The following is a 14,491-nucleotide window of genomic DNA, read 5'->3' on the forward strand; positions in this document are numbered from 1 at the left end:
CAGGAGTGCTCGGGTCTGAGCCCCTCCTCCCCGCCACCCTCCCCAGGACCCCACGGGAGGGCTGCAGCCCCATCCTGACCGCTGTGGGCTCACCTGAGGTTTTCACACCCTAGGCCTCGGCGGCGCTTTCTAGTACCGAGAACGGAGACTCCCTCGAGTGGTTCCAAAAAAGAAAAGCTCGTTGTAAGAACAGACGTGTAAAGAAGGGAATGGGGTTTTCCACCATTAGCCAGGCGTCGTGGGAAGCTATGGCCGGGGTGGGGAGGGGGCAGAACCAGGCCTCAGAGGAAGAGCTAGGAAACACAGCTATGGAACTCTCCTCTGACACGTTCCGTATATTTACTCATCTAATCCTCCCAATAGCCGGTGAGGAGGGTGTGGGCTCTAGCGACCCCACCGTGTATGTGAGAGAACAAGACCTGTCCAGGCTGACCAGCCGTCCCAAATCAGCAGGGAGCGAAGAGCAAGCACGCACACGGCACGTCTGGATTCGGGGGTTTGGCTCCATGCCCACGCCCGAGACCCCTGTCACTGTCTGCGTGTCCCGGGCCTGGCAGGTCCTCTGCCTGGGGTCTCCTGAGGCTGCAAGCAGGGCGCAGCGGGCCGGGGCCTCCCGGAGGCTCGCTCAGATGGTTGGCAGGGCTCACGTTCTTGCAGCAGCAGGACTGAGGGCCCTGCTGCCTGTGTTGCTGGTCGGAGGGGCCGCCTGCTGGTCCCCGTGCCGGCCCTCGCCCTTCATCAGCCCAGCAGGTTCAGTGTCCGAGGAGTCCTACCAGCCGTGACCACGGAGGGACACTCCGTGCCCTTTTCTGTATCCCATTCCAGTCTCAGTCCTGCTCACGGGAAGGGGGGTCACAGAAATACAGAGCGAGAGCAGGGGTCAGGTGCAGGCATGCGGGCCCCCCGGGCGTCTGGGTGCTCCTGTCCTAGTACGACATTGTGAGGGTACCACCATCTGCTCTCAGGCCAGGCGGAGGCCCTGGGCCCTGGCGCGTGCGGGGGCAGCCGTGAGTGGGAGCATGGCTCGGGAAGGAGGCCGTGACCCCTGTGCCCGGGTCAGACGCTCAGGCATCGGGTCCCAGCTGCGGGGATGAGCTCAGGGGCTCACGTTCGGGTGGTGAGGACATCCTGGGCCGACCTCGTGGGGGGCTGGATGGGCTGGGAGAGGGAGAGCCAGGAGGTGAAGGCGAGTCTGAGGCAAGGTGGCCCGGGAATGGGCAGGTCGGAGCCGCTGAGGATGGCAGAGGGGACGGCTGGATTCTTTTCTCCAGCTGGGGGTACATAGCCTCTAATTTCTGTGGCGCGCTCCTAGGAACAAAGAAATCCTTCAGTATGCCCTGTGGAATCGTCCCCTGGCCGGGCTGCATGACGGGACACGAGCGACGGGCCGGGGATCCCCCAGACCGTGGTGAGGCCGAGTGCAGGTGTGTGTTTGTGGTGTGGCTGTGAGGGAGACGGGACGGCTCCTACCTGTCCAGTAAGTCGCTGGCCTCCTAGGACACAGGGCAAGAGAGTGACAGTCACAATGGGTTCCCAGGTTCCTGCCACCTGCAGCCCCCAACCCGTCACCGGACGCCACGCAGACCCAGAGGGGGCGCCCCTCCCCGGCACCCCACTCTGCCTCACGCGGCACAGGGAAGCCTGTCCCTGTCACACCAGCCAGCAGGTGCCACCGGCTACTGAGGAGGAGCGCAGCCTTCGGGGGGAGGGCTCGCGGTCTGCACCTTCAGCGTGTCCACACCCAGTCCCTTGGCGGTCTTGTCCAGAGCTGCGACCAGGCTGCGGAGCTGCGCTATGGCCCGCGACTCGTCGGGGATTCTGGCACCCGGGGCCGGCGTGTCCTCCAGCGGGTCTGGCCACTGCTCTAGGGGGGCATCCTGCTCCCTCCTGCTCTGCGACTGGCTCTCCAGCTCAGGCCCCAGCCTGCGGGTCCCACAGCCTACCTGGGCCTACGGAGGGCGGATTCCCAGAGACTCGGCGTCGGTGCGCCCCTCCCGGCCCTTCAGCCTCTGGATATTCCCGCGAGAACGTTCTCCCCCACCCTACACTCGGACCGTCCACAGAGGCCACAGCACAGCCAGCCCGGAGCTGCCTGCCCGTCCCAGACGGGGGAGAGACCCCACATTTACGGGAACAAGAGGGGCAGACAGCCTTCTGGAGGCCTCACCCATCAGAGACAAAGGCCTACGGTTTGTGCGATTTCCAGTGGTGAGCTGCTCGTCGGCTTTGATGGTCGCTGCGAGCCGGGCGGATGGGACTGGCCTCAATGCACGTTTAAACCACACGAAGATCACGGGGCTGGACGTGACCTGAGTCACCCAGCCTGCAGGCTTCTGGCCCCCAGGCCCCCCTCCCGACACACCCATCAGGCTGCTCAGACACGGTGGCCAGAACAGGGCGTCTGGCTGCCAGGACAGGGCGTCTGGCCGCCAGGACCCTCGGAGGCGCCCCTCCCGGGACCCCGTGAATCCCACCTGCACTGCCCACAGCTTCTCCTCCTCCTGCGCTCTGAGCAGGCAGAGCGCCCTCAGGTCTCTTCGGAGTCTCCTGTTCCTGCGGCTGAGCCGTTCCTAGAGAGATGCACACACCTGTCTGTCAGCCTGGGGGTGCGGGGGGTGCTCGATGGCACGCCCCGGGAGCTCGTGATCCCAGGATGAGGTACAGGAAGTTCTGCCGAAAACCAGAGCGTGCTGGAAGCGCTGTGCTTGGGGTAAGAGGCACCCGAGCTCACTGAATAGAGAATGTAGGGGAAAGCAATGGGTAATTGCTTAAAGCCTTAACTACACAAAAATAACACAGTAGCAGGGCTTTTTCCGTTGACTCCAGGGTGTTTTCTGCCAACACCTAGAAGCTGTATGGGGATCCCTGCGACTGGGCACCCCGTGAAGCCAGTCTAGCAGGACTGACTCGCGGAGACGGAAGGCTTCTGGCGCCTCCTGCCCCGTCCTGGCTACGTGGACGAGAGCCTCGGGGCCCGCAAACCCACAGCCCGAGGAGGCAAGGCCTCTCTCCCAATCCCAAATCAGTGTCTCGATGGGTCCCTATGTCCCTGAAGCTACAGCTCCTAAAAAAATCTGCTTTCAAGGTTTTGATGAACAATAAGGGAAACTAAACTAAGCTGGTGCTACTGTTGACGTAGGATTTCATGATGAAAGTGGAAGGGAAGCTGGGGGTGTCAGCAAAGGGCAGCCCCTGTCGGGCCAGCTACAGGTGTGTGTGCCCTGCGGGATGGCAGGACAGACAAAGCCGTGGAGATACAACGGTGCAGTCCCGGGACAAGATCACACAGAAGGCGGGAGAAGCCAGGGCTCAGGGACAGACCCGTGTTTACCAAGGAGGTCACAAAGAGACAGTAGAACGTCACCAGCGAGAGAAGGGGCCGAGTCTGGAGAAGACCATGCCGTGAAACTGGCTCCCAATAGAGAAAAACTAAGCTGGGTCCCTCCCTGGACCCATATGTGACACAGACTCCAGATGGAGTAAAGACCCAAGCGTGAAGGTAAAACTATAAAGTTAGCAGGAAATAATGTCGAAGAGCAAATCGTGACCTGTGGGGAGGGGAAGCTGTCTGGAGATGAACCCCCATCAACAGTCACTACTGTGGTTCAGTGACAACACCAAGGACAAAATTCACAGGGAAAGGCCAGGTTGAGAGATCACAGCACAGTGTCCAAAACCAACAAGAGACTCAGATGTGGAATACGGAAAGGAAAGCCTGCACATCAGCAGGAAGACAGGAACCCAAGAGAAAGGTTCGCAAAGGACATGAATAGTTAATTCCCAGAAGAGGGCATGCAAAGGGCTGTGTGTGTGAATTGAAGCCCAAGCTCACCAGTGACCAGAGAAATGGAAACCAACAGAACGACAAAACATTACTGGATGTCTGTCAGACTAATACAAATCAGACACCTGGATAACCCCTGGGCGAGAGGAGATGACTGTGATGTGAGGACTGGCGGGCAGGCTGGTGACAGGTGCGTGGACTCAACCACCTCTGTGATCCAGTGGTACTGTCTCTGGGTAAGTGTCCCAGGGGCTCCCTCACGTCGGTGCTAAGAGGAGGGCTCACGACAGCATCCCTGTGCCACCAGAGAGATGGGGTCATGTCCAGTCCGCTCCTGGGAATGTGCAAGGGCAATGTGGCAGTGAGGAAAAACAAGAAGCAGAACGAGCCTACAATAGTATTGTGTTAATCCAGCACATAGCACACGATGCAGCAATGTGTTTTACCAAGCCGTCTACAAATAAAAATCCAACAAAGACTTCAAAGGTTGCCCTGGGAGGGGGAGGAACAGTAATTAAGTGGAAAAATAAGTAAGACAAGAAGGGCGTTTGTGGGCTGAAGATAAGGATGTGCTGCTAACTGAAGAGTAGGTTTCATTCACTAGATCTTTCCCGCAGCAGGTCAGAAAAATATTTTTAGGAGATGTTGTTGCTGCTGGCTATTTATTAGGAGCATTTTTTAATTTTTATCATTTTTTGCCTCATTTCCTCTTGTAAACTCTCAAAATGTATTGCTTTGGCAAAGGAGAGATGTATAGGCAGAGCCTAGAGTTGGAGGAGGTGACTTCGGAAGCTCTTCCTGGCCCTCAGAGTCTGTGGATGAATCGAGGTCAAAGGCCAGAGGTCAGCAGCGACATCCAAGCAATCAGAAAGCCAAGTAGGCAGAGTGGATGGGGACGTCACCAGGTGTCACTTGCAGCATTTGGCAGAAGGAGTTGGGTGGAGGTAAATGGGCACCGTGGGTGGCAGAGGTGGAGGGGAGATGGGGAGGGGAGATGTCCAGGTGAACGCAAAAGCTCCAACAAGCAAACAAACAGCCCTCACCTCACGTTCCCCCAGCCTGTTCTTTCTCTGCCCACCTCTGGGCCCCACTTCCTCAGGGCCTGTGCGCTGCTCAGCCAGGCGCTTGCTTCTCTTTGGAAACCTCTCCCTCCAAGGTCCCCAGAGATCTCTGGGAATGAAATCCATCCGGAGGGCCTCTCTTCTTTGAGGTGACTGTCCCCATGTCCCTCCCCAATTCCCCCACCCTCACCTATCCTTCCTTGTCCTGGTCCCTCCCACTGCTGCCCCTCTGCTTCTGCACTTTTCCCGGGGAAGGGAGCCTTCCTCGGGTTGCTTCTTGAACCCTTCTCCATCTCCACACTATGCCCTTAATTTTCCATTCTGGAGGCTTCAGATTTCATCCTAATTCCCAACACAGATATTTTCCCCTAACAGTCGATCCCATGTTTCCAGCTGAGAGCTAAGTCTCTCCTACTGTCCTACCAGCAGCTCAAAGTCAATATGGAACGTCAAGCATCATCCCATTCGCCACTCCTCTGTGCAGTCCACTGCTCTGTCATTGGACTCACCATCTGCTGTCCTCCTGCTGGACACCTCAGTCATATTTCATCTTTGACCCATGTTATTCCTCTCTTCAAAATGACTTCTCATTACCAAAGATAAGCCCAAACTCCTTAACCCCGTGTCCATGGCTCTCAGGGACCTGACCCCACTCTCCATTCCCAGTGCTCCCCCCAACCTCCCCACAGGCTCCCCACTAACCAAAGGAATTACGTGTGGCTTCCTGAACACACCCCATGCAGCCACACCCCCTCTAGCCTTATCACCTACTTCCCTCTGCCAGGAATGCTACTTGTTTCTGCCTGTCAGAATGAGACCGATTCTCAAGATGCAGGTGAAAAGCCACAGTCTTACCTCCTGGTATAGTTTAAAATTTATTTTTTTAATTTAAATTCAATTAGCCAACATATAGTATATCATTGGTTTCAGATGTAGTGTTCAATAATTCATCAGTTGTGTATAACACCCAATGCTCATCACATCAGGTTCCCTCCTTAATGTCCATCCCCTATCCCCCCATGCCCCTCCTCTCTAGCAACCCTCAGTTTGTTTCTTATGATTAAGAGTCTCTCATGGTTTTTCTCCCTCTCTGCTTATATAGTTTAAAACTTTAATAAAAAGTTTGAAGTCAACTGCAAACATTGTGTAAGTGAAAAAAGAAAGCAAAGGTAGTAATAAAGATAAATGCATGAAATAATCAAAGATAATACAGACCTATCATTGCTAATATTCAAATGAATAAGGTAAAGTCCACTTTTTTTTTTGAATGGATCCCTCCAGGGGTGCCTGGGTGGCTCAGTCATTAAGCGTCTGCCTTCGGCTCAGGTCGTGATCTCAAGGTCCTGGGATTGAGCCCCGCATCGGGCTCCCTGCTCAGTGGGAAGCCTGCTTCTCTCTCTTCCACTCCCCCTGCTTGGGTTCCCTCTCTCACTGTGTCTCTCTCTCTCAAATAAATAAATCTTTAAAAAAATAAAAAATAAAAAAAATAAATGGATCCTTCCATGTTTGCATTAAAATAATATTTAGTGGGTGAATTTCATACGAATATGCACTCATTAGAATTAAAAATAAAAATTGTACAAACTCTTGCTTTCCTAAAATATCCCACAGGGGAAAAAAGGACAGATTGAAATACAGGGAATAGTGCAAGACCTCTTTTGTCATAATGAATATTTTTAAACGTTTGTGATCCTATCAGATACCAGATAAAACGTGGTTTCACAGTAAGAAAAACTGACCGAAAAGGGCACTGAGTAGTAATGAATTGTGAGAATCTAGCAACATTGAAATTCCTTCTCAATAGCTTTGTTCACAAAATGCATTAACAGAAGTGGCTAACAGACCAAAATTTACATTTTCCTAATACAGTAGCCAAAACAAATTACCAGCTTTCAAAAATATGCTCCCTATGAAGCCAAAAGTGTCCCAAAATATGAATAAGAATGAAATCACCCATTACATTTTATGAGGGGGAATGGTGTTGATGACCAAGCCTGACAATGTCCACATGATTGTGCATCTAGAAAATGTCAGGAAAGTAGCTTACAGGAAATATGAGCCCAGCAGACTCTTATTTGAATCTATAATACTAACTGCCTGAAAATGAATGTTATAATACAGAAAGAGCATTTTTAAACTTTTTATTGTATTATATGTATATATATATAGTTTTTATACATATATTAGTTATATATCTATATATATGTTAGTTTTTAATTTTTTTCTTCTTTTCCTTTTCTTCTTTCTTTCTATCTTTCTTCTAACAAGCTTCTCATAACAAGCAGACCAAAACACACCTAGGTACTAGCTTCCTATATGTATATTATTTTATCTTATGTTATTTTTAATTATTTTTTAAATTTTTTATTTTTATTTTTTATTTTTTTATTCTTATTTCTTTTTTCTATTTTTTTCTTTCTTTTTTATTTCCTCCAAAATGACAAGATGGAGGAATTCACTCCAAAAGAAAGAACAGGAAGAAATGACAGCCAGAGATTTAATCAATGCAGATGTAAGTAATGTCTGAACTTAGAATTTAAAACAATGATTATAAGGATACTAGCTGGGCTTGAAAAAGCATAGAAGACACTAGAGAATCCCTTACTGCAGAGATAAAATAACTAAAATCTAGTCAGGCTGAAATTAAAAATACTACAACCGATATGCAGTCCCAAGTGGAAGCCATAAAAACGAGGATGAACGAATCAGAAGAATGAATCAGTGATACAGAAGATAAAATGATGAGAAATAATGAAGCTGCAATGAAGAGGGAAAGAAAACTATTAGATCACAAAGGTAGACTTAGGGAACTAAGTGATTCCATAAAGCAAAATAATATCCCTATTATAGGAGTCCTAGAAGAAGAAGAGCAGGAAAATGGGGAAGAAGGTTTATTTGAACAAATTATAGCTGAGAACTTCCCTAATCTGGGGAAGGAAACAGGCATTCAAGTCCAAGAGGTACAGAGAACTCCCCTCAAAATCAACAAAAATAGGTCAACACCATGACATAGTATAGCGAAACTTGTGAATTTCAGAGATAAAGAGAAGATCCTAAAAGCAGCTTGGGACAAGAGGTCCTTAACCTAAAAGGGTAGACACATTAGGCTGGCAGCTGACCTGACCACAGAGAGCTGCAGGCCAGAAAGGACTGGCATGATATATTCAGAGCACTAAACGAGAAAAATATGCAGCCAAGAATACTATATCCAGCTAGGCTGTCATTGAAAATAGAAGGAGAGATAAAAAGCTTCCAGGACAAACAAAACCTAAAAGAATTTGCAAACACCAAACCAGCCCTACAAGAAATATTGAAAGGGGTCCTCTAAGCAAAGAAAGAGCCTAAAAGTAACACAGACCAGAAAGGAACAGAGACAATATACAGTAACAGTCACCTTACAGGCAATACAATGGCACTAAATTCATATCTTGCAATAGTCACTCAGTGTAAATGGACTAAATGCTCCAATCAAAAGATATAGGGTAGGAGATTGGACAAAAAATAAGACCCATCAATTTGTTGTCTACAAGAGACTCACTTTTGACCCAAAGACACCTCCAGATTGAAAGTGAGGGGGTGGAAAACCATTTACCATGCTAATGGGACATCAAAACAAAGCTGGAGTAGCAATCCTCATATCAGACAAACTAGATTTTAAACCAAAGACTGTAATAAGAGATGAAGAAGGACACCATATCATAATAAACCTTGTTAAAATGTCTATACTACCCAAAGCAATCTACACATTCAATGCAATCCCCATCAAAATACCATCCACTTTTTTCAAAGAAATGGAACAAATAATCCTAAAATTTGTATGGAACCAGAAAAGACCCCGCATAGCCAGAGGAATGTTGAAAAAGAAAAGCAAAGCTGGCGGCATCACAGTTCCGGACTTCCAGCTCTATTACAAAGCGGTCATCATCAAGACAGTATGGTACTGGCACAAAAACAGACACATAGATCAATGGAACAGAATAGAGAGCCCAGAAATGGACCCTCCACTCTATGGTCAACTCATCTTTGACAAAGCAGGAAAGAATGTCCAATGGAACAAAGACAGTCTCTTCAACAAATGGTGTTGGGAAAATTGGACAGCCATATGCAGAAGAATGAAACTGGACCACTTTCTTACACCATATACAAAAAATAAATTCAAACTGGGTGAAAGACCTAAATGTGAGGCAGAAATCCATCAAAATCCGCCTGGGTGGCTCAGTCGGTTAAACGTCTGCCTTCGGCTCAGGTCACGATCCCAGGGTCCTGGGATCAAGTTCCACATCGGGCTCCCTGTGCTTCAGGGAGTCTGCTTCTCCCTCTGCCCCTCCTCCCACTCGTTCTCCTAATCTCTCTCTCTCTCAAATAAATAAATAAAATCTTTTAAAAAAATCCTAGAGGAGAACACAGGCAGCAACCTCTGTGACCTTAGCTGCAGGCAACTTCTTGCTAGACGCGTCTCCAAGGCAAGGGAAACAAAAGCAAAAATGAACTTTTGGGACTTCATCAAGATAAAAATCTTCTGCACAGCAAAGGAAACAGTCAACAAAACCAAGAGGCAACCCACAGGATGGGAGAAGATATTTGCAAATGACACTACAGACAAAGGGCTGATATCCAAGATCTATAAAGAACTTCTCAAACTCAACACCCAAAAACAAAGAATCCAGTCAAGAAATGGGCAGAAGACATGAACAGACATTTCTCCAAAGAAGACATCCAAATGGCCAACAGACACATGAAAAACTGCTCAACATCACCCAGCATCAGGGACCCCTGGGTTCTCTTTCCCAAGCCACACCTCCTGCTTGCTGTCTGCTGACACCTTCCCCAGTGCACTGAACACTCGCGCCACCACCCGGAATGAACCCCCAGCGCAGACCCCTCTCCTGCCCCTCCCCGAGCCCCTACCGCAGCCCCTGGCCCTGTGCTCCGCACCCCCGGACACACCACGTGCCCCATCTCCGGCATCTGGAACGCTGCGCCCATGGTGTTTCTCCGGCCCTGCCCCTGGTGGGTGGCTCTTCCCAAGTCACCCTCGACCTCACATCTAAGTGATGGCCTTTCTCAGGACCTGGTCCTGCAGACTCTTCCTCTCTAGGTCCCCGCTGGGCGTCACCTGCTCCACGAGGCCCTCACCGGCCCCATGGATGTGGGCCACCATTACTCCCATGTCAGACCCTTGTTTATTTTCCTCCTAGCTCATAAAAAAACTCAGAGTTTGCTTGATTTCTTGTCTGTCTCCCTCCCTCAGCTGCAGAACCCTCACAGCAGGGATGGCATCTGTCTTGTCCATCGTATTCCCAGCATATATGGTCATTTCTGACACACTCCAGGAATTTCTTTAAGTCTTTCACAAGTGAACAAATATTGTTGTTTATTTCAGGCTTACTGTCATAATTTAAAGGCAAACCCAAGGACAAGGATTCTGAATCATCTCTGCTTCCTGCAACACCATACAACATCCTACACAGAGCACAGAGCTGAATAAATCACTGAGTGATTGCGCCGGGCTCATGAATGGTGGGAGACCTCTCCCTGTGCCCTGCACTGAAGGAAACTGGCCTCCCTGGCTTTCTAAATTATGTCACCACTTCCCATCCTCCCCTCCAACCTGGACTCCCCCTTCTCCTCCTATATCAGAACACGTTCTCAAAAAGTCAAGTATCTAAAGGAAGATTCTGAATATTCATCTTTCATTACTGGACAGAAAGACACCCTGGTGAAAATATGTCAGTTTTCCACCCAATCAAATACTAACTGGGTTGGGGTTGGAGGGTGGGCAGGTTCGTAACAATAATGATAAAGCCAAGGGGCAAAATAAACATAATGAATATCCACAAAAAAAATCTAACATATTAGAGTATCATGAGGGTTCTAAGACCTACCTGACATTAATACACATTGCAAAGGTACGTATTTCCAATGGTTGGGCACACAGGCAGGAATAGACAAAGGACAGAACAGAAGAGGGAGTCAGGAAAATATGCAACTGTGTGTGCATATGCAGCAGATTATGAAGCTGGGATCCAAATCCGTGGGGCAACTCTGGATTATTCAATAAACTGGGACGGGAAAAACCATCCTCACTTGGAAGTTAACTCACACTGTCACCAAAATGTTATCTTGGATATGCTGAGTCCTCTAAAACACGTGTTGAAGGATGTTCACCAAAACATTCTATGCGATCTCAAAACAAAACAATAACCTTGAAATAACTCAATGTCTGCCAGTTCATGGTGCACTCATGGAATTGCGTACCGTGTGGTGGTTGAAAAAGACTTCATAAAAATTTATCTATACACACTGATAGGAAAATGGGAAAATGTCCAAGATGTACTTATAGACGACAAAAATGAGTTACAAAAAAAAATGGAGAATCCGTGGTGGGGGAGTGTTAAAGAGTGCATTCACACTCACAGTTCTCTGGAAGGATGATACACAAAAACCTAACAATGGTTACCTTCGGGAAGCAGGAAGATTTTTATTTTGACTTCATACCTTACAGTGTTGACTGAATGTATTACCAAAAGCATGTAACTTTTATGATAAAAAATTAAATAGGATAAAAATAACCACTATAGGAAGGAAGGAAGGAAGGAAGGAAGGAAGGAAGGAAGGAAGGAAGGAATGGAGGGAGACAAAGGAAGAGGTAAAAGAGAGAATCATGTACTAATTTCCAGGCTTCAATATATTTTCAGGACAGACAAATACCATATGATTTCACTCCTGTGTGGTATTTAAGAAACAAAACAAATGAGCAAAGGAAAGAGAGAGAGAGGAAACCATAAAACAGACTCTGAACTCTGGAGAACACCCTGATGGTCACCCGAGGGGAGGTGAGTGGGGGTGGGGGAAACAGGTGATGGGGATGAGCATGGGGTCACGTATGGAGGTGATGAATCACCTGAAACTAACATTACACCGTATGTTAACTACACTGGAGTTTAAATTTTAAAAACCATAGTTACAAAAGTCTCATGAAATATATATATATATATGCAGGATAATTATCAGCATATGCAAAAGCTGATTACATCTCCCACCAAATTTCTAGTTCTGTCAAGCAGGGGAACCATGTAGTCTAGTCCTGAAAGATCTGTGCATTCTCAGGCTCAAGTCCATCCTACAGATGAGCAAACTGAGGGCAAAGCACGCTTCCTGGGAACGCATCACCACAGAGACGGCACCGCTCGGCCTCCTACCAGTGCATGGACATGTGTATGGTGGAAAAGCCAGGACAAGGGTCCAAAGTAGGATGAAGCAGAAGAACCGGGACACTGTCAGTTCTGGAGCCTGTGTGGGCAGAGGGTAGGAGGGGGCTCTGGGGCAGGTGGTGGCCGGGCCTTACCTTGTAGTGGTTGACCGCGTCCTCAACGGCCAGCTCACTGTGCCCCTGGTGCTCAGGAGACGCCAGGCACTCCCTGCACACAAGAAGTCTGCTCTCCTCACAGAAAGAGCACACCTTCTTCTGGTGGCTGGAGCAGAGGTAGCCCGGCCCCAGCACCCCCTCGGAACAGGGCTTCCGGCACAAGGGACAGCAGAGGACTCCGGAGGCCGAGGCCTTCACCACGTGCCGAGCCAGGCACCCTCGACAGAAGCGGTGTCCGCACTCGGTGCTCACAGCCTCCTTCAGGAGCTCCTGGCAGATGGCGCAGACGCCCTCTTCCCGGCCATCCTCCTGCGGAGGATCCATGGCCTCTGCTGGCCTCCCGGCCCCAGGGCCTCCTTCTCCCGCGGGGTTTTGGAGGGCCTGGACCGAGACAGGCCAGACAAGAAGGCCCAGCTGGGGGGCAGCCCCCGGGCAGCGGAGAGAGCTCGGCTCGGCCCCGACGTCAGGCAACGGCCCGCTCTCTGTGGCTGGAACCGCAGCCCGACCACACACGCCCCGAGTCTGCACCCATGGCAAAGCTCTCTGCTCAGCCTTGACGCGCTCCCTCCAGCCGCCGAAAATCTCTTCTTATTTGTCACACGTCGGGAGCAAGCCGGCGATTCAGAAGCCAACTCTGTTTTCCTCTCCAGAGCTTTCTGTCCTTGCACAGCTCAGAGTGACGAGGCCAGAGCGTCATGAACTTTGAAGCTGGTCGTCTTCGCTGACGGGCCTGAGGTGGAGAAAATGCGGCGGGGGCTTGGCGTGTCCTCTCCCACACGGGACAGCAGGAGGCTCGTGGCAACAGTCCAAGAATTCGGCTACTGCCACCGAGTCCAGCCGTTGCATCCGTGTCTCTCTCTCTCAACCAACATCCTTTCCGGGGTTACATGGATTCCACGGTGAGAGAGAAAGAGAACAGGGCATGTGGAGCAGACCAGGGACCTGTGCGAAGTCTGAAGGCCTTTCCCCTTCCTTTGAGAGCGTCTCCAAAGAGGGGCAAGACGGCCGCACTTGTCTTAAACATCCTCACTCCCGCATCCCCAAACCTCTCACCTGGTCCTCCTCCCGAGAAGCTCCCTTGTGCTCCACTCCAGGACGTCTTCCGGGCTGTCTGGACAGACAGCCAGCAGGTGAACGGCTCTCTTTCCCGTGTGCCCTTTGGACAACGCCCGTGTGTCGGGAACACTGGGGGAGAGGTGAGGAGCACCCCTCCCTGGAAACACTGGATTGCCAGGAAGGTGAAGCTCGCAGGGCTGGGTGACGGGCCTAGGGTAGCAGACGGGTGAGGTGGACGTTGGCTGGAGAAGGTGTGGCTTGTTTGCACACCGGGAGGACGAAGGTCTCAGTGCGTTCAGTGTGAATATGACACGAGCAAGAGCCAGCTGTCAGCGCGAACACTCCCCAGAACCCCAGCCTGTGCAGCCCGAGGTCCTGAGCCCCGCATCTACGCACGACCCCGGGACGGCCCAGCCCACTGTCTTGGGGCTGACCCCCGCCCTGACACCAGCAGCCCGGGGGTACCGGCGGACAGAGGCGGACAGGTGGGCGCCGGGCTGGCTCCGTCGCTAGAGCCTGCGACTCTTGACCCTGAGTCCAAGCCCCTCGTGGGGCATAGAAATGACTTAAAAATGAAATCTTTAAAAAACAACAGCTGCCATGGATGCTGTAAACGTCCGAGGTTCTTGGGAGAGCCTGACTCCGTAGCCCCTGCCTCTGCTCCACTGGCCCCGGCCTGCTGCCCAGGTCCTTGGCTTCCGCTCCGAGGAGGCAGCTCCCGGGAAGCTCCGCACACGGGGGCGTGGCATCCTCCTCGCTGCACGCACCACCTCGTTGCGTAGCTTCCCCGGAGCCGGGAGCTCCTGCCCACTCTCGGCTTCCAAGCCGGCCTCCACAGAGCTGCCTCTCGAAATGCACACGCACGCATGGGGCTGTGCGCAGGAGGCCCCCAGCTTCTCCCCACCCGCCCCCTGAACATCCAGCATGGAGCCCCTGCAGCTCCTTGACTTGCTCAGTCCAGCGACCTCCCTGATTCCACCTCCTGAAATCAGCAATCCAGGACTGGCCCCAAGCTCCACCTGACCGCATCTGTTCTTCAGCCTTTAATCCTTGATCCTTCCACATTTCCGTCCTATTTCATGATGTGAGAAGGGGAACCTGCCCACGGCCACACTGGGCAAACGGAGAGCCGGGGCCCCGGTCCTGATGGGTGTCGTGCTGAGCACAGGCTCCCTCACCACAGAATGTCGTGTCTTAGAGCTCAGCACAGGCTTGATAAGT

General features: G+C 50.9%; 1 protein-coding gene across 1 annotated transcript; it reads right to left on the reverse strand.

The window, feature by feature from the left end:
* Positions 1-161: 161 nt before the first annotated feature.
* TRIM40 (tripartite motif containing 40) lies at positions 162-14,031 on the reverse strand. The gene is made up of 5 exons (XM_081827585.1): positions 12,194-14,031; positions 2,475-2,570; positions 1,725-1,949; positions 1,471-1,493; positions 162-1,308 (listed from the first exon to the last, which is right to left on the reverse strand). The coding sequence occupies exons 1-5, from the start codon at positions 12,536-12,538 to the stop codon at positions 1,065-1,067; spliced, it is 933 nt and encodes a 310-aa protein (XP_081683711.1). The 5' UTR covers positions 12,539-14,031; the 3' UTR covers positions 162-1,064.
* Between the last annotated feature and the right edge of the window lie 460 nt (positions 14,032-14,491).

Source organism: Leptonychotes weddellii, chromosome 8 (assembly GCF_054177405.1).
Source record: "Leptonychotes weddellii isolate Sample4059 chromosome 8, ASM5417740v2, whole genome shotgun sequence".
In the NCBI taxonomy this organism is placed as follows: domain Eukaryota; kingdom Metazoa; phylum Chordata; class Mammalia; order Carnivora; family Phocidae; genus Leptonychotes; species Leptonychotes weddellii.